This window comes from Drosophila suzukii, chromosome X (genome assembly GCF_043229965.1).
Source record: "Drosophila suzukii chromosome X, CBGP_Dsuzu_IsoJpt1.0, whole genome shotgun sequence".
NCBI lineage: Eukaryota > Metazoa > Arthropoda > Insecta > Diptera > Drosophilidae > Drosophila > Drosophila suzukii.
In genome coordinates, this window is record NC_092084.1 from 10,716,099 (window position 1) to 10,741,977 (window position 25,879).

The 25,879-nt window shown below is 42.2% G+C and overlaps 5 protein-coding genes across 11 annotated transcripts; 3 read left to right on the forward strand and 2 right to left on the reverse strand.

Moving 5' to 3' along the window:
- The first annotated feature begins 63 nt into the window (after positions 1 to 63).
- On the forward strand, positions 64 to 3,975 carry COX6B (Cytochrome c oxidase subunit 6B). 2 transcript variants are annotated; one of them, XM_017079655.4, is made up of 2 exons: positions 64 to 203; positions 3,495 to 3,975. In XM_017079655.4, the coding sequence occupies exon 2, from the start codon at positions 3,523 to 3,525 to the stop codon at positions 3,754 to 3,756; it is 234 nt and encodes a 77-aa protein (XP_016935144.1). In that variant the 5' UTR covers positions 64 to 203; positions 3,495 to 3,522; the 3' UTR covers positions 3,757 to 3,975. The 2 variants fall into 2 exon arrangements, with proteins under 2 accessions (XP_016935144.1, XP_016935145.1); XM_017079656.3 differs by having other exon boundaries at positions 92 to 203; positions 3,498 to 3,975.
- On the forward strand, positions 88 to 3,136 carry LOC108013717 (arginine/serine-rich protein 1). Of its 4 annotated transcripts, none has more exons than XM_036820832.3 (3): positions 88 to 203; positions 778 to 1,026; positions 1,567 to 3,127. In XM_036820832.3, the coding sequence occupies exon 3, from the start codon at positions 1,604 to 1,606 to the stop codon at positions 2,780 to 2,782; it is 1,179 nt and encodes a 392-aa protein (XP_036676727.2). In that variant the 5' UTR covers positions 88 to 203; positions 778 to 1,026; positions 1,567 to 1,603; the 3' UTR covers positions 2,783 to 3,127. The 4 variants fall into 4 exon arrangements, with proteins under 4 accessions (XP_036676727.2, XP_036676728.2, XP_065724236.2 ...); XM_036820833.3 differs by having other exon boundaries at positions 1,580 to 3,126; XM_065868164.2 differs by lacking the exon at positions 88 to 203 and adding an exon at positions 264 to 543 and having other exon boundaries at positions 1,580 to 3,136.
- A 1,883-nt stretch (positions 3,976 to 5,858) lies between the features above and the next one.
- Positions 5,859 to 9,716, reverse strand: LOC108013670 (transmembrane protein 198). The gene is made up of 5 exons (XM_036820835.3): positions 9,183 to 9,716; positions 8,032 to 8,397; positions 7,800 to 7,964; positions 7,230 to 7,571; positions 5,859 to 6,763 (listed from the first exon to the last, which is right to left on the reverse strand). The coding sequence occupies exons 1-5, from the start codon at positions 9,267 to 9,269 to the stop codon at positions 6,578 to 6,580; spliced, it is 1,146 nt and encodes a 381-aa protein (XP_036676730.1). The 5' UTR covers positions 9,270 to 9,716; the 3' UTR covers positions 5,859 to 6,577.
- Positions 9,717 to 19,689: 9,973 nt separating this feature from the next.
- On the forward strand, positions 19,690 to 21,754 carry LOC136117283 (serine/threonine-protein phosphatase 4 regulatory subunit 2-like). Of its 3 annotated transcripts, none has more exons than XM_065867635.2 (4): positions 19,690 to 19,893; positions 20,370 to 20,606; positions 21,061 to 21,252; positions 21,321 to 21,754. In XM_065867635.2, exons 2-4 carry the CDS (start codon positions 20,405 to 20,407, stop codon positions 21,734 to 21,736), a joined length of 810 nt encoding a protein of 269 aa, XP_065723707.2. In that variant the 5' UTR covers positions 19,690 to 19,893; positions 20,370 to 20,404; the 3' UTR covers positions 21,737 to 21,754. The 3 variants fall into 3 exon arrangements, with proteins under 3 accessions (XP_065723707.2, XP_065723706.2, XP_065723705.2); XM_065867634.2 differs by having other exon boundaries at positions 19,691 to 19,893; positions 20,364 to 20,606; XM_065867633.2 differs by lacking the exon at positions 19,690 to 19,893 and having other exon boundaries at positions 20,067 to 20,606.
- A 334-nt stretch (positions 21,755 to 22,088) lies between these two features.
- Positions 22,089 to 25,738, reverse strand: AP-1-2beta (adaptor protein complex 1/2, beta subunit). The gene is made up of 3 exons (XM_017079682.4): positions 25,630 to 25,738; positions 23,896 to 25,348; positions 22,089 to 23,831 (listed from the first exon to the last, which is right to left on the reverse strand). The coding sequence occupies exons 2-3, from the start codon at positions 25,318 to 25,320 to the stop codon at positions 22,491 to 22,493; spliced, it is 2,766 nt and encodes a 921-aa protein (XP_016935171.1). The 5' UTR covers positions 25,321 to 25,348; positions 25,630 to 25,738; the 3' UTR covers positions 22,089 to 22,490.
- Positions 25,739 to 25,879: the final 141 nt, after the last annotated feature.

The following is a 25,879-nucleotide window of genomic DNA, read 5'->3' on the forward strand; positions in this document are numbered from 1 at the left end:
TCACAATTTCGGACTCGACAATGCACTCCGAAACGGACGCTGCCCAACACTGGCCGGGCTCAACGATCTGGCAACCCGGCTCTAGCTGTCACACTGACAGCACTCGATAGCTCAACGCTCGGCCATCGCTATTTCTATCGCCAGGGGCTCGTGAGAATTCTCGGCAGTTGAAAATTTTTCGTCGTACTCTCGGAACAACAAAGGTATGTTTTAAGGCACTGCTATCGCACCTTATCAAGTACACCAGACCGTAAGCCAAGGCATCGATCCGATCGATGCCCAGCCAAAGAATTAAGAACTTGTTGGCTCAAGAAGAGGCCGTTTGTAACTTCGCAACTCGTAACACACGCTCACACACATAGACACAAGAGCACTAATACACACACACTCACATACACACACACAAATTTCCGCTGGCGAATTCCTCGGGCAGCAGGAAAAAAAGAGATGAAAAAAGTACAAGTTACATAACTCGCTGGTAGTAATTGTTGGTGGGCCATGAGGGGCTGGGAGGAGGGGTCTCCGTCGCCTGCATCTTCATCCGTAAGTTGTCCCGATCTGGATCTGGATAACCCCCTCACAACCCTCCCTCCTAGGGTTACATAAGTCACCGCTCGCAAAAGGGGGTGGTCGAAAGAAAAACAGTCCCTATAAGTTTATCTATCCACTATTGTAGCCAGAAAGACAATTCAAATCAAATCAAATCCCCCTGCACCGCGCGTTTCCTGGTTCGAGTAACGTTTTGTATTCATGCGTTCAAGTCATTTTTCCATGCAGGCGAATCCGAAAATCCGATACGTTTCAGAGTCGCAAATCGCAGTCAAGAGTTAAGCACTAAACGCAAGAAAAACACAAGCAAACGCAGAATCCCACTGATTCTCGTACTAAGCCAAAAACCGGAAGGACCTCTACTCATCCACAACAACAACAAAAGGAGCAGGAGCAACCACAACAACAGCAACATCATCGGATGATAACGTAACATTGGAGCCACACCATATCCAGTTCAGCGGACATCGCAAACAAGTAAATTACCATTTCTCTCATTTTATCAGAACAGAAAATCTGCAAGCCAAGTACTACTACTACTACTACTTCTACTACCAATCAAAGCAATCCAATCCAATCCAATCTAATCAAATCAAAGTCTAAGTATCCAAAATTGCATAAGAGTCGCAGTCGCTGTCGCGCGTATGCGCCCGTAAAACAGAGCCTGTTCCGCTGTTCCGCTAGCATTTTTTGTCGCCCATCCACTTGGTTGGAGCTCCGGCTCCCAAAATCCGATTGGTCTGGTCTGTGGGTCAAGAAGCCAGCGCCAGCCAAGTCAAGTCAGCGCAAGAAATTTCGCTAGATTCTCGATTATCGATTCTCGTTTCTTGTTTCTGACAAGCGCCAAACCGAACAGAACAGAACCGAACCGAACCGAACAGCAGATCCGAAAAGAACCAAAAAAAAAGTATAAAGAAAAAGTTAACTGAATACAGAAAGCATACTCTGATATTGTGTATACATAGGTATTTCGTAAAAAACGCGCCTCTGCCAACTGCTCGATTTAACGCGGCACAGTTTCGAATTGCAGATCATCACTACATCCCCATCCGACATGTCGGCGGCCCGCCTGCCCTACTATCAACAGGATCAGGAGGACAACCACGATAATGGCAATCACCACCATCAGCTGCAGCGGCGCGCCGGGCGAGGCCATCAGCGCGGCTACCATGAGAGGGGCTCCGGCGGATCCTCCAGGTGGGAGCGCAATCGCTACAGTCGCAGCCGTTCGCGTTCTCGCAGTCGCAGTCGTAGCCGCTCTGCGGAACGCTCTGGACAGCGCCGCCGCCGCCAGGAACAGCAGCGTCAGGCGTCCCGGCACCACAGGGATCGCGACTCCAGAGACCGCTCAAGAGACCGTTCCAGGGATCGCTCAAGGGACCGTTCCAGGGATCGCTCTAGGGACCGCTCCAGAGATCGTGACCGGGAGTACTCTAGGCGCTCCAGCCACTACCGCCGTTCGGAATCGCCGGCCTCTGGCCCTAGCCATATATCCGGATCCAGCAGCAACCACAATAGCCAGCGTAGGGGCCACCTGCCATCGTCCTCCGGCAGACCAGAGCTGAGTGCCGTACAGAAGGCAGCCGCTGCAGCTGCCGCCGCCGCAGATCAAGTGCAATTGGCCGGAAAGAGCATGACAGCCGCTGCTGCCGCCTCCGCAGTGGGTGCCTACTATAACCTGGACACCGACGAGCCCTTCGACAAGGAGCGCATCCACCGCGAGATGGAGCAGAAGCTGCGCGAAGCACTGGCCAGGGAGGGCAAAGTGTATCCACCGCCCAAGCCGGAGCCACCTTCGCATCCCGTGTTCGCCAACGATGGCTCATTTATGGAGCTGTTTAAGAAGATGCAAGAGGAGCAGAAGCAGCAGGTTGGCAGCCAACCAATGCAACAGCCAGCTGCAATGGAGGAGCTCCTCCAGCAGCAGCAATTGGTCTCGCCGGAGGTCTCCTCAGTGCCCGCGCTGCCGGCCATTGCTGTAGGGGCTGCCAGCAGTGCTGCCGCTCCATACATAGCCGCAGCGGCGGCCGGCAAGTCTGCGCCACCCCCTCCGCTTGTGGGACGGCGTCGCGGCGGAAAGGTCCTGAAGACCGGCGTTGTGGCCAAGCTGAAGACGCCCAATGAGAGCGACGTGGACCCGAAGGACTTCTGGTCGTTGTATCTGGCCGAGGTCAATAAATACAAGAGCAACGCCTGCGATACGGACAACGGCAAGCGACCGCTGGTCAAGTAGTCGCAGCAACAGTGCCCACACCTCATAGAAACATGTACTTGAACGCAGGCAGACCAACAAACGTGAACTCCACAGCTCCAAATTCGATTCTGATTCGACCAAATACCATCCATTCTTCCGTAAACTCGAGATACACACACACGCACTGAGATAACCCAAACCCAATCCCCATTGAAGATTTTGTACACGAGAAAATGCGAGCACAGATCCGTAGCTTATAGATATATAGATATTGGAGGGCTTTTGAGCTGCAAGCGCGAGCAGTGTAATTTGTATTTTTTTCACACGGGTCGATACGGACTACTAGACGCTGCCCCGATCGATATACACTTAATAAAATAATCATAGTCTTAGGTAATAAGCCATAATTTTAGAAGATCCATACGAGATGTATCTCTCTATACAATATGATATATACCGCTCATTAAGCAACCACAAACATGATGAACTAACCTTTGTGATTTATATGTCTATCTCTTCCTACCCGTTTTTGCACTGAAATTGTATTTAACTTATCGTTTCCATTCTCATTTCGTTATGTACATCGCCCCCGCCCCCATGTGAACCTATAACATCCATCTCTTTCTTTTTCATTACGACTTTGGTTGCGTTTCGATCGATGATTTTTGCCCTCCCTTTGGTTTCGTTTCCTTTTTATTTTCCTTTTCCCAACTAAAGTCTATATGCAATTTTTCATGTCCAAAAACAAAAGCAGCGACAAATCGTCAGACAGCAGCAACATGTCCGCCTACAAGCTGGAGACCGCCCCCTTCGATCCACGGTTCCCTAACCAGAACGTGACCCGCTACTGCTACCAGTCGTACATCGACTTCCACCGCTGCCAGAAGAAGCGCGGCGAGGACTTTGCGCCCTGCAACTACTTCCAGAAGGTCTACAAGTCGATGTGTCCCAACGCCTGGGTGGAGAAGTGGGACGATCAGCGCGAGAGCGGCACATTCCCGGGCCGCATCTAAGTTCGGCACACCGCATCCCCAATCCCAAAAACACACAGAGCAGGATACGATCGATGGATGGATGGATGGGCGGACGTAGAGCAGCGTCGTAACCAGAATCCGGCAATTGCAACAGAGACTAGTTCGTGTTTGTGATGTTTGTGCTTTCCCGAGCGATGAATGCAGACCATCGTCGACAAATACTTAAATACACAAATGTTCAATTATCTGAATTCTGAATCGATCGTTTGTTTCTTCTTCTATAACTTGTTGCTGGCCGAAAAGGAATTCGAAACAGATCCACGCCACTGTATTCCGATGTGTTATTAATTAATAAACTATTAGACACGAAGAGGCCAGCGTTTCGTCATTTGGCTTGGAGGCACCGAGATACTGTATAGAATCCATTCTAAAGATTTATCTGAAACTGACATACCAGTACTTGTACTGCGATTTCCAGAAAAACACATGTGTGGCCTGCATCGTTTATTTAATATGTTTACTCTTTGGTTATTACAAGATGTTTTTTTATTAGCAGTCTATTCCAACATTTCCACCAAAGCTAGAATTGCACTGACAATCGTATTTGGCCTTTTTAATATTAATTTTTTTCTTTATTTGAATTTTATTAGTGTATACATAGGTGCAACTCTTTTATGATTTTCGCTACTTTAGTTTGCAGTTATTATCCGTTTTCATTATATTGGATTAAGTGTGTCAAACACTTGTCTTACAAAAAATTCTATTATTCGCCAAACTTAAATGTAAAACATACCCATGGCACTATCCTCCGATTAGACATTGCTGTTGAACATTAAAACAATGAGAGGAACAGAATTAACAACATATAGGGAGAGATACAGAATCTTAGCGCATAGGACCATTCAAAAATGTTTGGAAAACTTTTCAAAATGGAAAATTTATTTCAAAAACCGATTAAAGATATTTGACGTTTGAATGATAAATGTCATCGCTTTAAAATATCTTTTAATTTAAGTTTCGAAAAACATGTTTTCTATCGTATATCGAAATTATTTTCCAGTTTCAAAAAATTACCAACAATTTTCGACGTTTCTGCCGCTTTTACAGTTTTTTTTGGATAGCTTAAAAGCAACAATTGCGGACGGCAGCAATTCCTAAAAACTAAGCGTTAATCAACATAACAGGAAACTTGAGTTGAGTTACATATTTGTGATTTGGAAACAAACCGATTCGATATGGAAGTTTCTGCCTGGCAATGTCCAATCCTTGAAGGTTCTGAGAACACTTTGGGTTCTTTATTTTTTTTAAAACTATTTTATTTATTTATTTTTATATTCTTTGTTGTAATTGTCTAGTTAATGAGCCCAACCTGTTTTGCAACTACGGAATTATGGTGTACAAAAGTTTTGGAAAAATCCTACTAGTTAAACTTCTATATGATTAGATAATTGGCAGTTAAACTATTCAATTCTTTGAAAGGAGAAAATGTGGAAGACCGCTTAGACCTATTAGAAGGTGACTTCTTAAAGACGAGCATATCTACTGTTTGCTTAGGCCCTTTAACTAGACAGTTAAAAATGCATATCACTTACTTTGGTATGTCTCGGCTAGCTTTTATCGCGTGAATTCTTTTTTTTTTAGTTTGTACCGCTGTTTGCATGGATCTAATGTCTTATAATAGGTATATAATATATATATATATATATGTGTGTTTCGAACGTTAATCTTAAGGATAATGCTAAGACGGCTGATCGAGCGGATCGTTAAGGGGGTTCAATGCTGAATTTTGACTTGGTCGGACCTTAAGTTCCCCTCCTTTGCAGCGATTGTGAGTTACCATATATCGACAATGAAATGGCTTAGCTTTGGCTTATCGACATGCTAACGCTAGGTCTATCTCTAAATGGCTATGGCTCCAACTGTACAGGTTTATAATTCGAATGCATCTGCCCGGACTGGACAGTCGTACTAAAATGAGTATAGGTCATACATATTTCCCAACCATCCCTTTTTTATTGTACTTAATAGGTATTGTATTGTGTTTTTCGACTTTCTCTTAGGGGGGTTCGGGAAATTGCAATGTATGCTCGAGTGTATAGAGTTTACAACGTAATTCTTAGACCTATTTACTTGATAGTTGTAATGGAACGAAATGTCAACGCTCTATTCGTGAGCCACTTGTATCTCAAATCTGGTTTCCCCTCGAATCGAAATCGTATAATTATAACACAGATATGAACTGATTAGTAATTGCGGTTGCCTGGCTATATTCGAAGTGGGAGAAGCGTTACTAGTACTTGGTTAGGTTTAGTTTTAGTTGCAGGAATACGCAGTACCCATGATCCACAGTAAATCATTCATCACTCGCAGATGTCAACTTATGAGTTATCCGTTCTTCATATCTTCATACATAGTAAGTATTTCTATCGTTAGTAACATTCGAATAAGTGAAGAGAACAAAAGCTTCCTGCCATCGAATATCTTACATTCTAGCTGTGCACGATGCAATTAATCTTAATCTATTACTTCTTGTCCCGCTGATCTCTTGAAAGTGCTCCAATGCGCGAGAAACCAGCTCCAGATCCGTATATCCTCAGATATTTAAAGCTTCCAATGATCCACTCCACTCTGTCCAACTGTTTCTGTTTCCGTTTCCGGTGTGTGTCTGGCACTTTGTGCCTCATCTACAAAGTCTACATGCAACCGTACTTGTGTGATTCATTCACTTCCTCGACCTTCTCAACTTTCCCAACCCCTGGCTCATCCAGGCTAATCCCCCGACCCGTGTCCCATCCATGCCCAAGTACCGCAGCCCGTAGCCCCCTTACGGGTATAGTTACATGTAGCTATTGCTTGTTTGTTATCCAATGTCACGGACGATCTCAATCTTGTCGCACAGCTCCGAGTCCGGGTCGTGGATGGTGGTGAAGTGCGTGCGGTCGCTCCGGAACGTGTTCCGCTCGTTGGAGCTGCTCTTGATTGACCGCTCAGAAGGGGTCTCCGTACCGCTCAGCTGGATGCGCTTCTGCAGGGCCGAAACGAAATTCTGGAACAAGATTTGTTCATCAGAAAACTTATATATTTGATATCTAGATCCTGAGATTATAATTAAAAAAGTTAGCTTTCCCTTTGATAAATCTAATTGTCGATAGATCGTATGTTTAGCCTTATTCACAAGGACTTGAATGATCAAAACGCGAATTCTTTAGTATTATTTTTTAATTTTAAACTGCTGAAGTATAATGATTTTTCACTACCAAATACAGCTCTTCCTTTGTTGAATATATTGATGACTATGAAGACTTCGAAACGCGAATTCCTTAGAACCTTTATTTAATTTTACAAAAAAAGGTCCAATAACAGGCCACAAACATCTCTAGTGACTAGAAGTCCGAAAGTTATTCACGATCATGGGTGACATCTTAAACTTTAGTTCTCCTGAGAACCAACCTGATTGGAATAAATCTCCCGACCGCTTGATCCCACTTAACCCCACTGAGTTCTCCACTCACCTGCGATATGATGTCGCCGCGGGCCGTGCGCACCTGGTAAAGGTAGCGGAACTTGCGCTGCCTGGCCTCCTCGCGCGTCTCGCGGGTGCGTGACTGGGATCGCCGGACGGGGGCGAGGGCGTGACCCGGTCCTGCCTGCTGCTGGCTGTGCGGCAGGTGGGCGCCGTGGGCGTGGCCGGGGTGGTTGTGGTGCCTCATGTAGACCCGCTTGCGATGGTCCACGCGCCAGGCGGTGATGAAGCACTGCACCATGATGCTGAGGACGATGGTGACCGGCCAGGCGGCGATCAGGAGGCCCCCGTAGCAGGGTGGCGGCAAAGGATGCGGTCGCATGCCGATTATCTGTGGAGAGAGTTAATATTGTTTAAAAGAATCAACAATTAGTATACTTATGATTCTAGAAAAGGAAGGAATATGGCAAAGGACCACTTAAAAGGAAAGCTTTATTTAATTATTTCCATCATAAAGAAATAAATATTTCTGATCCTTTAACCCAAAGACAAATATGACTAATTAATTTATAATATTTTAAGAACCCAATAAACCCAATTATAATTTTGCTGTACTCACCCAATTGATGGTCTCCAGGCCGTGCATGAAAAAGTCGATGGCGCTGAGGATCATGGCCGTGCCCACAATGCTGGAGGTGAGGATGGTCACGTACTTGACGCAGCACAGGGTCAGCACGGAGCAGATGACGGCGCCGCCCACCACGGCCACATAGATCTCGCGATACTGCGGTTGATAAGGAGGAGGATAGGGATATAGATATGATAAATATGGAGTTCCATTTAGAACGTACCCCGAACTCGTTGTCCGGAAAGGTGGCCACGCAAACGGCCATTGCGGCCCCGGAGAGCAGGGCTCCAGCGAAGGCGCTGATAAGTACAGAGGCCACTGGATATGTGGAACCCAGGACGGCGCCCAGCAGTCCGGCCACAATAGCCAGCGCCGAATCCGCCGGCTTGCCCAGAAAGGTGATCTGGAAGTCCTGCAGAATGAAGATGCCATTGGCGCCCACCATCAGTCCGCTGAGGAAGCCCACGGCGCGGAGGCATCGATAGCCAAGCAGGGCGTAGACGATGCCAAAGACGGCGAAGATGGCCCACAGGATGGCGGCCAGTGGTTCCGGCGCACTGGGCGTGCACGTCTGGCCCTCCAGGATGCCCTGCGGGAGGAGAAGGAGGAGGAGGAGGTCAGCGCAGGTTGGCAAAGGGTGTCACGCGGGGCGAGCCTGGCTTGGGTCAACCTAATGCGACCAAGGACACGACACACTTATCAAGGGGCCGCGACGATGACGATGGCGCCACTTGCCTTCGCCACTTCACATCATGTGGATTTCATTATTAACCACTTTTTTTTAGCCACTCAAAAAACATATAATATCATGTTTAGAAAAAAAAATGATTTAGGATCATAATTGGTTTAAGGGATCCCCAAAAACATATACAATTTTGAGCTTTGAAGTTTGTTTAGTTTGTCTAGATATAAAAAGAAAACTATTTATTTATAAGTACAAAATTTTCATAATGGAAAAGATTTTAAAGAGTTGAGACTGGTCTATAAAGAATATCATATCATATCTTCTAAATTTCTAAAGTAAACATTTGAGAAACCCTAAAAACATCTAAGAGAAAGTGGATTACATTAAAAATAATAATAATAAATATTATTATTCGAAATATATGTACATATTTTAACTGGCTCCTGTTTACATCCGATTATAAGGTGGCGTTAAGCCTTTGCACAGGGGACTTTGAAGGAGCGCAGGTTCAGCTTCATTTTCGTCCTCGTAGTGACAAAGCTATTGACACACAAACCCCCACTTATACACATTATACTCGACACTTTGCATATTGTCTCGACTTAACCTAAAAAGCGTGCAAATATGTCGAGTGTGTGGGAAAGGGGCGAAGGGGTATGGAGATGGGTATGTGGATGGGGGCTACGAACCTTGATGAGAAAGGGCCAGTCCAGGTGGGTGGTGCCCATTGACTCCTCGCTGCCATAGTCGAATACCATGTCCGCCGCCACCCTCATTCCGGCGGACTAATTTTTGGCGGACCCTGGGCTACGAAACTTGGATCTATGTTGTTGTTCTTCCAACAGGAACGTAATATATACCGATTGTCTCGTTGATTCGGTTAATTGAAGGGCTTCTTCACTGGCACAAAACGAGTCCACCACATTCCTGCACTGATTCGGGCATGGTTGTTATACCTCCTCCTTTCTCCTCCAAAAAAACACCTCGAAATAGGGCGGAGCACCTGAAAGTCCAGAGTCCAAAGTGCAAAGTCCTTATGAACCGAATAAACCCGATCCTGCGGCCAATTTAACTATTGCAGATATATTGCAGTATCGGTTTTGGTACACATTTTCGCACTGCGACGTGGGAAATGGTTCTGGGTTTGCTACAATCGGGGCCAAGCCAGAATAGCTTGTGGTACAACAGGAAAACAGTGAGTCGGTCCTGCGGCCAAGACAGGGATGGCTACAGCTGCACAGCCTTGTGGGCTAGAAAGGAACCAAAACAACCCCCGAAAGGCTCGGCCGAAAGCTCTGAAAGCTCAGGAGCCCAACCTTCGCAACCCTGACCAGGTATACCACACCATTTCGGTCCAGTTACTATCCACTTTACTTCATTAACTTAAAACACCATTACCATCCTATGAATTAATATTATATGTACATCAGAGTCCTTAGTTAAAAATAAGTTATCCTTTAAAATAAACAACAACGGTTTTATCCCTTATTTTCCAGTTCTGTTGCGGTTTTTAATAAAATATTAAGAGTTCGAACATCAAGATAAAATTAAAAACGTGGTTTGTTTCTTTGGTAATCAAAATAGCTTTTGGTATTTGCATAGGAACCTAAAAAGCAAGGGATTTACATTAAGGTTAATAATCTCTATTTGCGATATGTGGCTGCTACAAAAATACCACAATTTACGGTGTCAAAAATGGGCGTGGCTCGAGATTGATACAAAGTTGAACTGCAAAAAATCTTCTCTTTTTTTTCCTTTACCATTCTTTTAAAGCTTTTTTACCAAGATTGCAACGTACGACATTTCTCATTTGGACCTTTATTTCTTTCATAGCAGCCAAAAAACGGTTTTTTTAGGGCGAAAAAATGGGATTCAGATTTTGTCAAAAATACGATTTTCAGATTTTAGTCAAAATTGCGATTTTTATTTCCAGTTTTTCAATCGTAGTTCAGCCAAATCAAGGCGTACAGCTAAAAAACCGACTGTTTTGAACAGCTTGCTTAATATGCTAACGATTCCAATCACTTTAAGGAAAATTTATTTTTTGACCAGTTTTCGCATTTTTTGTAAGGGGGTGCATCGTCTATTTTTTCGAAAAATGTCAAAAATAAAAAATTCCCAGGTTTGGATGCCAATGGATTGGAAATTAAGCAACGAGCTCAACGAGGTATGACATTCCTCGATCTGACGCTTATTTTCGTTATAGCAGGCAAAAAACGGTTTTTTTAGGGCAAAAAAATGGGATTCAGATTTTGTCAAAAATACGATTTTCAGATTTTAGTCAAAATTGCGATTTTTATTTCCAGTTTTTCAATCGTAGTTCAGCCAAATCAAGGCGTACAGCTAAAAAACCGACTGTTTTGAACAGCTTGCTTAATATGCTAACGATTCCAATCACTTTAAGGAAAATTTATTTTTTGACCAGTTTTCGCATTTTTTGTAAGGGGGTGCATCGTCTATTTTTTCGAAAAATGTCAAAAATAAAAAATTCCCAGGTTTGGATGCCAATGGATTGGAAATTAAGCAACGAGCTCAACGAGGTATGACATTCCTCGATCTGACGCTTATTTTCTTTATAGCAGCCAAAAAACGGATTTTTTAGGGCGAAAAAATGGGATTCAGATTTTGTCAAAAATACGATTTTCAGATTTTAGTCAAAATTGCGATTTTTATTTCCAGTTTTTCAATCGTAGTTCAGCCAAATCAAGGCGTACAGCTAAAAAACCGACTGTTTTGAACAGCTTGCTTAATATGCTAACGATTCCAATCACTTTAAGGAAAATTTATTTTTTGACCAGTTTTCGCATTTTTTGTAAGGGGGTGCATCGTCTATTTTTTCGAAAAATGTCAAAAATAAAAAATTCCCAGGTTTGGATGCCAATGGATTGGAAATTAAGCAACGAGCTCAACGAGGTATGACATTCCTCGATCTGACGCTTATTTTCGTTATAGCAGGCAAAAAACGGTTTTTTTAGGGCCAAAAAATGGGATTCAGATTTTGTCAAAAATACGATTTTCAGATTTTAGTCAAAATTGCGATTTTTATTTCCAGTTTTTCAATCGTAGTTCAGCCAAATCAAGGCGTACAGCTAAAAAACCGACTGTTTTGAACAGCTTGCTTAATATGCTAACGATTCCAATCACTTTAAGGAAAATTTATTTTTTGACCAGTTTTCGCATTTTTTGTAAGGGGGTGCATCGTCTATTTTTTCGAAAAATGTCAAAAATAAAAAATTCCCAGGTTTGGATGCCAATGGATTGGAAATTAAGCAACGAGCTCAACGAGGTATGACATTCCTCGATCTGACGCATATTTTCTTTATAGCAGCCAAAAAACGGATTTTTTAGGGCCAAAAAATGGGATTCCGATTTTGTCAAAAATACGATTTTCAGATTTTAGTCAAAATTGCGATTTTTATTTCCAGTTTTTCAATCGTAGTTCAGCCAAATCAAGGCGTACAGCTAAAAAACCGACTGTTTTGAACAGCTTGCTTAATATGCTAACGATTCCAATCACTTTAAGGAAAATTTATTTTTTGACCAGTTTTCGCATTTTTTGTAAGGGGGTGCATCGTCTATTTTTTCGAAAAATGTCAAAAATAAAAAATTCCCAGGTTTGGATGCCAATGGATTGGAAATTAAGCAACGAGCTCAACGAGGTATGACATTCCTCGATCTGACGCTTATTTTCGTTATAGCAGGCAAAAAACGGTTTTTTTAGGGCGAAAAAATGGGATTCAGATTTTGTCAAAAATACGATTTTCAGATTTTAGTCAAAATTGCGATTTTTATTTCCAGTTTTTCAATCGTAGTTCAGCAAAATCAAGGCGTACAGCTAAAAAAACCGACTGTTTTGAACAGCTTGCTTAATATGCTAACGATTCCAATCACTTTAAGGAAAATTTATTTTTTGACCAGTTTTCGCATTTTTTGTAAGGGGGTGCATCGTCTATTTTTTCGAAAAATGTCAAAAATAAAAAATTCCCAGGTTTGGATGCCAATGGATTGGAAATTAAGCAACGAGCTCAACGAGGTATGACATTCCTCGATCTGACGCTTATTTTCGTTATAGCAGGCAAAAAACGGTTTTTTTAGGGCGAAAAAATGGGATTCAGATTTTGTCAAAAATACGATTTTCAGATTTTAGTCAAAATTGCGATTTTTATTTCCAGTTTTTCAATCGTAGTTCAGCAAAATCAAGGCGTACAGCTAAAAAACCGACTGTTTTGAACAGCTTGCTTAATATGCTAACGATTCCAATCACTTTAAGGAAAATTTATTTTTTGACCAGTTTTCGCATTTTTTGTAAGGGGGTGCATCGTCTATTTTTTCGAAAAATGTCAAAAATAAAAAATTCCCAGGTTTGGATGCCAATGGATTGGAAATTAAGCAACGAGCTCAACGAGGTATGGCATTCCTCGATCTGACGCTTATTTTCGTTATAGCAGGCAAAAAACGGTTTTTTTAGGGCGAAAAAATGGGATTCAGATTTTGTCAAAAATACGATTTTCAGATTTTAGTCAAAATTGCGATTTTTATTTCCAGTTTTTCAATCGTAGTTCAGCCAAATCAAGGCGTACAGCTAAAAAACCGACTGTTTTGAACAGCTTGCTTAATATGCTAACGATTCCAATCACTTTAAGGAAAATTTATTTTTTGACCAGTTTTCGCATTTTTTGTAAGGGGGTGCATCGTCTATTTTTTCGAAAAATGTCAAAAATAAAAAATTCCCAGGTTTGGATGCCAATGGATTGGAAATTAAGCAACGAGCTCAACGAGGTATGACATTCCTCGATCTGACGCTTATTTTCTTTATAGCAGCCAAAAAACGGATTTTTTAGGGCGAAAAAATGGGATTCAGATTTTGTCAAAAATACGATTTTCAGATTTTAGTCAAAATTGCGATTTTTATTTCCAGTTTTTCAATCGTAGTTCAGCCAAATCAAGGCGTACAGCTAAAAAACCGACTGTTTTGAACAGCTTGCTTAATATGCTAACAATTCCAATCACTTTAAGGAAAATTTATTTTTTGACCAGTTTTCGCATTTTTTGTAAGGGGGTGCATCGTCTATTTTTTCGAAAAATGTCAAAAATAAAAAATTCCCAGGTTTGGATGCCAATGGATTGGAAATTAAGCAACGAGCTCAACGAGGTATGACATTCCTCGATCTGACGCTTATTTTCTTTATAGCAGCCAAATAACGGATTTTTTAGGGCGAAAAAATGGGATTCAGATTTTGTCAAAAATACGATTTTCAGATTTTAGTCAAAATTGCGATTTTTATTTCCAGTTTTTCAATCGTAGTTCAGCAAAATCAAGGCGTACAGCTAAAAAACCGACTGTTTTGAACAGCTTGCTTAATATGCTAACGATTCCAATCACTTTAAGGAAAATTTATTTTTTGACCAGTTTTCGCATTTTTTGTAAGGGGGTGCATCGTCTATTTTTTCGAAAAATGTCAAAAATAAAAAATTCCCAGGTTTGGATGCCAATGGATTGGAAATTAAGCAACGAGCTCAACGAGGTATGGCATTCCTCGATCTGACGCTTATTTTCGTTATAGCAGGCAAAAAACGGTTTTTTTAGGGCGAAAAAATGGGATTCAGATTTTGTCAAAAATACGATTTTCAGATTTTAGTCAAAATTGCGATTTTTATTTCCAGTTTTTCAATCGTAGTTCAGCCAAATCAAGGCGTACAGCTAAAAAACCGACTGTTTTGAACAGCTTGCTTAATATGCTAACGATTCCAATCACTTTAAGGAAAATTTATTTTTTGACTAGTTTTCGCATTTTTTGTAAGGGGGTGCATCGTCTATTTTTTCGAAAAATGTCAAAAATAAAAAATTCCCAGGTTTGGATGCCAATGGATTGGAAATTAAGCAACGAGCTCAACGAGGTATGACATTCCTCGATCTGACGCATATTTTCTTTATAGCAGCCAAAAAACGGATTTTTTAGGGCCAAAAAATGGGATTCCGATTTTGTCAAAAATACGATTTTCAGATTTTAGTCAAAATTGCGATTTTTATTTCCAGTTTTTCAATCGTAGTTCAGCAAAATCAAGGCGTACAGCTAAAAAACCGACTGTTTTGAACAGCTTGCTTAATATGCTAACGATTCCAATCACTTTAAGGAAAATTTATTTTTTGACCAGTTTTCGCATTTTTTGTAAGGGGGTGCATCGTCTATTTTTTCGAAAAATGTCAAAAATAAAAAATTCCCAGGTTTGGATGCCAATGGATTGGAAATTAAGCAACGAGCTCAACGAGGTATGGCATTCCTCGATCTGACGCTTATTTTCGTTATAGCAGGCAAAAAACGGTTTTTTTAGGGCGAAAAAATGGGATTCAGATTTTGTCAAAAATACGATTTTCAGATTTTAGTCAAAATTGCGATTTTTATTTCCAGTTTTTCAATCGTAGTTCAGCCAAATCAAGGCGTACAGCTAAAAAACCGACTGTTTTGAACAGCTTGCTTAATATGCTAACGATTCCAATCACTTTAAGGAAAATTTATTTTTTGACCAGTTTTCGCATTTTTTGTAAGGGGGTGCATCGTCTATTTTTTCGAAAAATGTCAAAAATAAAAAATTCCCAGGTTTGGATGCCAATGGATTGGAAATTAAGCAACGAGCTCAACGAGGTATGACATTCCTCGATCTGACGCTTATTTTCGTTATAGCAGGATAAAAACGGTTTTTTTAGGGCAAAAAAATGGGATTCAGATTTTGTCAAAAATACGATTTTCAGATTTTAGTCAAAATTGCGATTTTTATTTCCAGTTTTTCAATCGTAGTTCAGCCAAATCAAGGCGTACAGCTAAAAAACCGACTGTTTTGAACAGCTTGCTTAATATGCTAACGATTCCAATCACTTTAAGGAAAATTTATTTTTTGACCAGTTTTCGCATTTTTTGTAAGGGGGTGCATCGTCTATTTTTTCGAAAAATGTCAAAAATAAAAAATTCCCAGGTTTGGATGCCAATGGATTGGAAATTAAGCAACGAGCTCAACGAGGTATGACATTCCTCGATCTGACGCTTATTTTCTTTATAGCAGCCAAATAACGGATTTTTTAGGGCGAAAAAATGGGATTCAGATTTTGTCACAAATACGATTTTCAGATTTTAGTCAAAATTGCGATTTTTATTTCCAGTTTTTCAATCGTAGTTCAGCAAAATCAAGGCGTACAGCTAAAAAACCGACTGTTTTGAACAGCTTGCTTAATATGCTAACGATTCCAATCACTTTAAGGAAAATTTATTTTTTGACCAGTTTTCGCATTTTTTGTAAGGGGGTGCATCGTCTATTTTTTCGAAAAATGTCAAAAATAAAAAATTCCCAGGTTTGGATGCCAATGGATTGGAAATTAAGCAACGAGCTCAACGAGGTATGGCATTCCTCGATCTGACGCTTATTTTCGTTATAGCAGGCAAAAAACGGTTTTTTTAGGGCGAAAAAATGGGATTCAGATTTTGTCAAAAATACGATTTTCAGATTTTAGTCAAAATTGCGATTTTTATTTCCAGTTTTTCAATCGTAGTTCAGCCAAATCAAGGCGTACAGCTAAAAAACCGACTGTTTTGAACAGCTTGCTTAATATGCTAACGATTCCAATCACTTTAAGGAAAATTTATTTTTTGACCAGTTTTCGCATTTTTTGTAAGGGGGTGCATCGTCTATTTTTTCGAAAAATGTCAAAAATAAAAAATTCCCAGGTTTGGATGCCAATGGATTGGAAATTAAGCAACGAGCTCAACGAGGTATGACATTCCTCGATCTGACGCTTATTTTCTTTATAGCAGCCAAAAAACGGATTTTTTAGGGCGAAAAAATGGGATTCAGATGTTGTCAAAAATACGATTTTCAGATTTTAGTCAAAATTGCGATTTTTATTTCCAGTTTTTCAATCGTAGTTCAGCCAAATCAAGGCGTACAGCTAAAAAACCGACTGTTTTGAACAGCTTGCTTAATATGCTAACGATTCCAATCACTTTAAGGAAAATTTATTTTTTGACCAGTTTTCGCATTTTTTGTAAGGGGGTGCATCGTCTATTTTTTCGAAAAATGTCAAAAATAAAAAATTCCCAGGTTTGGATGCCAATGGATTGGAAATTAAGCAACGAGCTCAACGAGGTATGACATTCCTCGATCTGACGCTTATTTTCTTTATAGCAGCCAAATAACGGATTTTTTAGGGCGAAAAAATGGGATTCAGATTTTGTCAAAAATACGATTTTCAGATTTTAGTCAAAATTGCGATTTTTATTTCCAGTTTTTCAATCGTAGTTCAGCCAAATCAAGGCGTACAGCTAAAAAACCGACTGTTTTGAACAGCTTGCTTAATATGCTAACGATTCCAATCACTTTAAGGAAAATTTATTTTTTGACTAGTTTTCGCATTTTTTGTAAGGGGGTGCATCGTCTATTTTTTCGAAAAATGTCAAAAATAAAAAATTCCCAGGTTTGGATGCCAATGGATTGGAAATTAAGCAACGAGCTCAACGAGGTATGACATTCCTCGATCTGACGCTTATTTTCGTTATAGCAGGCAAAAAACGGTTTTTTTAGGGCGAAAAAATGGGATTCAGATTTTGTCAAAAATACGATTTTCAGATTTTAGTCAAAATTGCGATTTTTATTTCCAGTTTTTCAATCGTAGTTCAGCCAAATCAAGGCGTACAGCTAAAAAACCGACTGTTTTGAACAGCTTGCTTAATATGCTAACGATTCCAATCACTTTAAGGAAAATTTATTTTTTGACCAGTTTTCGCATTTTTTGTAAGGGGGTGCATCGTCTATTTTTTCGAAAAATGTCAAAAATAAAAAATTCCCAGGTTTGGATGCCAATGGATTGGAAATTAAGCAACGAGCTCAACGAGGTATGGCATTCCTCGATCTGACGCTTATTTTCGTTATAGCAGGCAAAAAACGGTTTTTTTAGGGCGAAAAAATGGGATTCAGATTTTGTCAAAAATACGATTTTCAGATTTTAGTCAAAATTGCGATTTTTATTTCCAGTTTTTCAATCGTAGTTCAGCCAAATCAAGGCGTACAGCTAAAAAACCGACTGTTTTGAACAGCTTGCTTAATATGCTAACGATTCCAATCACTTTAAGGAAAATTTATTTTTTGACCAGTTTTCGCATTTTTTGTAAGGGGGTGCATCGTCTATTTTTTCGAAAAATGTCAAAAATAAAAAATTCCCAGGTTTGGATGCCAATGGATTGGAAATTAAGCAACGAGCTCAACGAGGTATGGCATTCCTCGATCTGACGCTTATTTTCGTTATAGCAGGCAAAAAACGGTTTTTTTAGGGCGAAAAAATGGGATTCAGATTTTGTCAAAAATACGATTTTCAGATTTTAGTCAAAATTGCGATTTTTATTTCCAGTTTTTCAATCGTAGTTCAGCCAAATCAAGGCGTACAGCTAAAAAACCGACTGTTTTGAACAGCTTGCTTAATATGCTAACGATTCCAATCACTTTAAGGAAAATTTATTTTTTGACCAGTTTTCGCATTTTTTGTAAGGGGGTGCATCGTCTATTTTTTCGAAAAATGTCAAAAATAAAAAATTCCCAGGTTTGGATGCCAATGGATTGGAAATTAAGCAACGAGCTCAACGAGGTATGACATTCCTCGATCTGACGCTTATTTTCGTTATAGCAGGCAAAAAACGGTTTTTTTAGGGCGAAAAAATGGGATTCAGATTTTGTCAAAAATACGATTTTCAGATTTTAGTCAAAATTGCGATTTTTATTTCCAGCTTTTCAATCGTAGTTCAGCCAAATCAAGGCGTACAGCTAAAAAACCGACTGTTTTGAACAGCTTGCTTAATATGCTAACGATTCCAATCACTTTAAGGAAAATTTATTTTTTGACCAGTTTTCGCATTTTTTGTAAGGGGGTGCATCGTCTATTTTTTCGAAAAATGTCAAAAATAAAAAATTCCCAGGTTTGGATGCCAATGGATTGGAAATTAAGCAACGAGCTCAACGAGGTATGACATTCCTCGATCTGACGCTTATTTTCGTTATAGCAGGCAAAAAACGGTTTTTTTAGGGCGAAAAAATGGGATTCAGATTTTGTCAAAAATACGATTTTCAGATTTTAGTCAAAATTGCGATTTTTATTTCCAGCTTTTCAATCGTAGTTCAGCCAAATCAAGGCGTACAGCTAAAAAACCGACTGTTTTGAACAGCTTGCTTAATATGCTAACGATTCCAATCACTTTAAGGAAAATTTATTTTTTGACTAGTTTTCGCATTTTTTGTAAGGGGGTGCATCGTCTATTTTTTCGAAAAATGTCAAAAATAAAAAATTCCCAGGTTTGGATGCCAATGGATTGGAAATTAAGCAACGAGCTCAACGAGGTATGACATTCCTCGATCTGACGCTTATTTTCGTTATAGCAGGCAAAAAACGGTTTTTTTAGGGCGAAAAAATGGGATTCAGATTTTGTCAAAAATACGATTTTCAGATTTTAGTCAAAATTGCGATTTTTATTTCCAGTTTTTCAATCGTAGTTCAGCAAAATCAAGGCGTACAGCTAAAAAACCGACTGTTTTGAACAGCTTGCTTAATATGCTAACGATTCCAATCACTTTAAGGAAAATTTATTTTTTGACTAGTTTTCGCATTTTTTGTAAGGGGGTGCATCGTCTATTTTTTCGAAAAATGTCAAAAATAAAAAATTCCCAGGTTTGGATGCCAATGGATTGGAAATTAAGCAACGAGCTCAACGAGGTATGGCATTCCTCGATCTGACGCTTATTTTCGTTATAGCAGGCAAAAAACGGTTTTTTTAGGGCGAAAAAATGGGATTCAGATTTTGTCAAAAATACGATTTTCAGATTTTAGTCAAAATTGCGATTTTTATTTCCAGTTTTTCAATCGTAGTTCAGCAAAATCAAGGCGTACAGCTAAAAAACCGACTGTTTTGAACAGCTTGCTTAATATGCTAACGATTCCAATCACTTTAAGGAAATTAAATTTGTTTGACTAATTTTTGCGAAAAATGGTTAAAATTGAATATTACCATGTTTGAATGCCAATGGATTAAAAATTAATCTACGAGTCCAACAAGGCATTACATTCCTAATTTAAACCTTTGTTTTAAATATGGCATCACAAGCACAGATTTGTAGGGTGGGAAAACACAATATAGGTTTTGGACAAAAATACTATTTTTCTCGATTCTGATTTTAGTTAAAAGTACTCGAATCTTAAGAGGTTATCTTAAAGGTCAGGAAAAAAGGTCACACCTTGTCATTGTGACTGCAAAAATAATCAACCAGCCTAAACCGAAGTAAGCGAACAGATTCTATTGAAAACTCAACTGACTTAAGTGCTGCTAAAACGCGTAGTTGGGATAGAAAGCAGGAGCGCAGCTAGATAAGGTAAGTGGGCATCTGGATGGTTCGGTTTCCCTCTAGTGGGTAGTGAAAATGGAGATGTTCGAAAATTTTAGCTGGGGCCGGTTCCATGGAAATACATAGGTAAGCCGTCCCATATACAATTTTCTTTTTTTTATTGGTGCAGACTTCTACAACTACAAAGATGGTATGGCATCCAGAGTTGCAGCCGCTTACACACACACACAGCCTATGTGAATTTTAACAAATTTGCATTAGTGAGTTTTTTCCTGCGAATCGAATCCTTCTAGAAAAGAGCGGGAGGGAAAGAGAGATGTGGTTGTCAGATGCAAGATTATTCATGTTAGTGTTTCGCGCATGCCTGCACACATTTGCAGGTTCTAACCTCTCTTTTCTCGGTTTATTGTGTTTCTACCTCGAGGAGTAACATTTTCCATTGCCGGCCGGTTCTCTGATCTCTCTTTGCTCCGCTTTTTCACCCATGCTTTCTCCAGAAACAGTTTTCCCCCAATCAACGCTCATCCATAAAGTCACCATGAAGGATACTTGCAATCTCGTGCGGGTCCTGCATTTCTACGCGCTGGACCAGGGTAAAATAATACCCGAGGAGCTGAAGGATTATTTGCACTTTGTTGCTAAAACCGGGGACAACATCTTCACATGGTCTAGTCTGAAGTATCTGTTCCACCAGTTGCTCCGCACCTCGCTCGTAAACTTCTACGGAGGCAAGCCGCGGGGTGAGTTTCATGGTCTTAAGTGTGGGGACTTCTACATATCCTGTTGGGATTTCACATTGTAGTTTTTAAAGAATTATTATAATATCATCCTTGTTATAATGTATCTCATTTACCATTTTGTGATATTCAGGACTCATCTGCCATAAACTCTTAATCAATAATATATACTTAGAATACTTGCAAGAATTTAAAAGATGACAAAGTATTTTCTTAGTTATCCCAGAAAAAGATACTTATGGAAGTATACAAATAAAAATCGAATTTGAAATCATAAACATCTTTAAAAGAATTGTAGCTATACAAGCTTGCTAGTGTAACTTACAATCTTATCTGTTAATTTATACTTTTAAGATATTAAATTACATTGAGCAAGAAAATTTAACTTCAGGTTAACTATTTATGAAAGATTACAAGCCAGAATCTAAAGCTAACACTTGCGTACTTATATCACTAGCGGTGATCCCCCCCTGCACGCAGTATGGAGCGTTTAACTATGAGGAGATGAAGAATTCGTTGCAGAAGCGCTTGGATCAGTTCGATGACACTCCTTACAACTTACAGCGTTTGTGCGAACTGCTGCTCGAGCCCCGCAAGTATTACTCGCGCGTCGACAAGTATATGCGAGGTCTGGAGAAGGTCCTTTGGGGTAAGGCCCGTACTAGACCCTATAGTAATGGGCAAGGATCACCCATGATATCATTTCTGTCTTCACAGCGTATCACGACATAGATTCGAAACCCAAGAGCATCGAGCTTGACGTTCTCGATCCGATAAGCTGGAGCATCCTCGAGAAGGGCATTGAGAAGTTGAGCAAGTTAAACGCCGAGGAGGACTCAGAGCCTAGCTGCACTTCGCAGGGTGGTGCTCAGAAAACTAGCTATCCGCAATCGGACGCCAATGAACCGCCCAAGGCAAAGAAGATCAAGAAGTCCAAGAAGGTCAAGAAGGACAAGAAGGACACGGAAAAGGACACGGAAAAGGACAAGGACAAGAAGGAAAAGGACAAGAACAACGACAAGGACAAGAACAAAAATTACAAGGACAAGAATTACAAGGACAAGAACAAGATTTACAAGGACAAGAAGAAAGGGGAGATGCCCAGCAGTAGTGAGCTCTATGGTCATTTTTAATAAGGGGTTACATAATGCTACTTGTACAAAAATAGCAAAATTAATAATATTCCCTCAGAGCTTATTCTGACCCTTCATATTTTAGAGCAGAAAAAAGGGATTCAGAAAATAACGATCCCTATCAATTAAAAAATGATTTTTTGACCTTCAAATCTTATTAAAGAAAGGAAGGAATTTTATGCACCATTTCTCCAGAATAAAGTTCATGAACTCTTAAATGTTAAGTTTTCTGATCGATACGCAAATACTTATAAAGATTTCATACATCTTAGAAACCCCAGTTAAAATTGGATCGATGAAGTGCACTTTTCTAGGAAATTATTCTACCAACAAGAAAACAATGCCTCAAATATTAAGTGTGTTATGTCATACATTTTACTAGGACACGTACATATACATAGATGCCGTGCATATGGGGTTACAGAGTTTTGGAATGCGATTACGCAACGTTAGCTTGGGCGCAGCTTTCGCTACCTTTAAACGTTATACAGTACATCGAGGACATGCAGCTCCGATTAACAATTAACAGTTCTCTCGACAAACTTGATTGGTTTATATGTGTGCATATGCATAAATAATTGTATGTAAGTGGCGAAGCCGCCAATACACAATATAATAATAATACGTAAATTACAATTTGTTGTTGAGCTAATCTTCAACGCCCGCAGAGAACATCCAGTCGGCTCCCTCATAAATTGATCGCTCCGATTGCTTTGTGCTCCTCGTCCAACATCCGACGTCATGAGTGAACCGCTTAAGGTGATCGGATGATGGCCTCGTAGGCGGCGAAGATTATGTTGGCCACCTCAACGGAACGCGATTTGAGACTCAGGGTGGCGTCCGGGTTGCCCGGCTGCAGCTTCAGCTCCAGGAGCACCCAAATGCTGTTGGTCAGCTTGAGTGACTGGTAGAGCATGTCCTGACCCTCGACGTTACGCTTGGCGATGGTGAAGATGTTGTTGGTGGTCATCTTGGAGGCGATGCCGTCGGTGGTGCCAATGACACCGCTCAGGCTGTACTGCAGTTCGTTGGCGGCGGGGATCTCTTTCCAGGTGTTGAGGAACACGCGCTTGTCTAGCTGCCCGTCCTCGGCAAACAGCACATTGCCGTGCACCAGGCAGGCGAAGTAGAAAATGTCGATGTTGTTTTTCACGGCCACTTGCAGGTTGTTGAGCGGCTCCATGCGCTGGATGGGTCCGTTGGTGCCCAATGCCATGCTAACCTCGATGGATTGGTTGGGTGGAAGGGGAGCAGCCTGCATGGGTGACGCGGGCACCAGACCGAAGCTGTTCTTGTTCAGCTGGATTGCGAAGTTGGTCATCGGTTGCATCGCCTTGTTGGTCAGCGTCATGTCCATGAACACCTCGCCGTTGCGGCGCGAGAATGTACCCTGTATCTCCAGGCCCTTGCCCTTCTCCGCTGGCAGCCATGTGACCTTGGGGATCTGAACGCCCACCGAAAGCGAGGCCCCGCCCAGGCCGAATATGTCGCCTAGCAGGCTTGAGGCACCGCCAGGAGCCGCCTCTGCAGGTGGGCCACCCAACAAGATGTCGAGGCCGCCGCCCAGCAAGTCAACGTTGCTGGTGGCCGCCGGAGCGGAGGGCATGGCTGGTGCGTTGATATCCATGGAAAGCAGATCGCCGATGAGCGACTCCTGGTTGGGGATGACCATGGCCTCCGAACCGGCTCCGCTCTCTGGTTGCTCGCTACCACCTCCGGATCCGGCAGCTCGATTGGGCAACGACTTGCGCACTCCGGCGCCGCGACCCTCCACGAACGCCGTGGGAGGCTTGTGATACACGCTAGCCAGCGAGCTTATGTGGCAGATGAGCTCGTCCAGCAGCGTCGGCTCCAGAAGGTCTGTCTCCTCCGAGATGAGCGGCTTGTCGGCCAGCACCACCTCCTTGGCGGCAGCCGGATCTGTGGATAGGAGACGCCAGTAGATGAAGCCACGGTCACGCAGATCGGGGTTGTCCGAATCCTGGGTGGCCAGCGAGAGTACGTGCTGTACCAGCTCCTGGGTGTCCGACGGGCGCTTGAGGAACAGCTTAACCACAGCCGTCAGCAGCTGTAACTGCACCTGAGCATTCTCATCCTGAAAAATTAAAAGAACATGGCAGACATCTGGCAAAATGTTGGCATGTACGGTAGAAACTCACCTGGAAGCCCTCAAGGAAGCTGTCGAGCAGCTCATCGGCGTTGTCAATGCGCTCCGCATACTCTCCAATGATCCAGACCATCGATGCGCGTGCTTCCGGTTCGTCCAGAGTGTCTAGGTTCTCGCAGAGCGTACTGATGATGCTCTCGTACTTGTTTGGGTACTTGCGGAAGATGTCCTTGATGACCACGATGGCCTCTTGCACCACGTAGTTGACCTTGGTCTGGATAAGATCCAGCAGCGTGGAGACGCAACGTTCTGCCGAGGGCTCCACCTTGATGGCGCATCGCCCAATGGCGCGCACCGCCTTGCGCACAAAATCGACGTCTACCTCGGTGGCGTACTCCTTTAGCTCGCTGAGGACCTGGGCGATGTTGCTCTGGTTGGCCAGACGGATCATGATGTCCAGCTTTTCCAGTTTCACGTAGATGGGATCGTTGTACTTCACAAAGAATACCTTCATCTCGTGCTTCAAAATGTCCGGACGCTTCTGGACAATCAGGTTGATGTTGCGCAGCGCCACATACTGAACCTCCGGCTCCGAGGAGAGCAGCGTGACGAGTGGCGGTGCCAGCTTCTTGGTGAGTGTGGCACAGAAGTCACTGTCGCTGGACAACATCTCAAGCAGCTTCATCAGCACCTTGACGGCGCTTAGGACGACGGCGGCGTTGGCGTGGGCCAGTCGCGGAGTGATTCTCTCGCAGATGGACTGCGCCTCGCGCTCATCCTTCGGGCTGTAGTTGGCCAGCGAGTCCAGGATGAAGACCTGTCCCCACTCGGTGCACTCGTTGAGCGCCGTCAGCAGCTTGTTGATAGTCACCGAGTTCATCTCGACCAGGGGCTGCCCAGACTGGCTTGCCTCGTTGATCTCGCTGAGTGCGGCCACTGCATTGGCCACCACCATGGGATTCGAGTCGGACAGCAGGTCCTTCAGCTGGTCGAGGAAGCCCTGGTCCTCCACCATGGTGGCGGAGATGTCATACAACTTGGCCACGCACACAGCGGCCGTTTTGCGTACATATGGATCCTCGTCCTTCAGGCACTTGCGCAACGGTTCGCACAGATACTCGGTGATCTTGTCCACTCGGATGCAGCCCATGGTACGCACGGCCAGCGCACGGATCAGCGGATTGGAGTCCTCGCAATCCTTAACGAACGTGTTCACCGCCATAATGGCCATGTCCGGCTGCGACTTGGCGTAGTTCATCAGATAGAGGTAGACCAGCTTTTTCAGCTCTAGGTTGTCCGTCTGCATGCAGTTAACCACGTCCGGGAAGAGGGCGGAGACATCCTTGCCCACGGTCATGCTCGCAATCACCTTCTTCACCGCCTCCTTCTTCTTCTCCTTCTTGTCATTGTTCAGCTCCGACTTGAGCTCGAAGATCTCGCCCTTCTTGGTGGTGGTGAAGTACTTGGAATCGGTCATCGTGGCTGATGATGCTCCTCGCTGCTGGCTGAGATTGGGATGGAGAATGGAGAAAGAGGGTTTCCGGCGTTAGTAGTGCGATTATTGATTGCGAGGCCCCCTAACCTCCTCCACACCCTCTTTTGGGGGCGGAATCACCCGAATACCAACACATTTGCCCCTATCGCGTATCGCAGCTTGAACACGTCTCAAAAGGGAGCCGAAACAGAGGAATGGCTCAAAGCCAATCGCCGGAAAACAGGTCCCCTAATGTTCCGCAGTTATTCCGTATTCCTGTGACCCATCCCAACGCAGCTTATCTTTAATTACCTTTTAAATAATTACTTTTCGGACACAGAAAAAATTGTTAGCTTTTTTCTCTCTGCGTAATTAGTGCGACCGTTTGCCGGGGAGTGACTTGGAAAATACTAAGTCATTTAGTATTTTAACAATCGATTTCACCAAATAAGCTATAGCCGGCTTTTTCCACTGGCCTTTAGTTTTATAGCTGGACTCCACTGGCCTGGCTGTATGACTATTCCACGTAGTGACGAATTTCACCGGAGGTGTGGGTTATTAA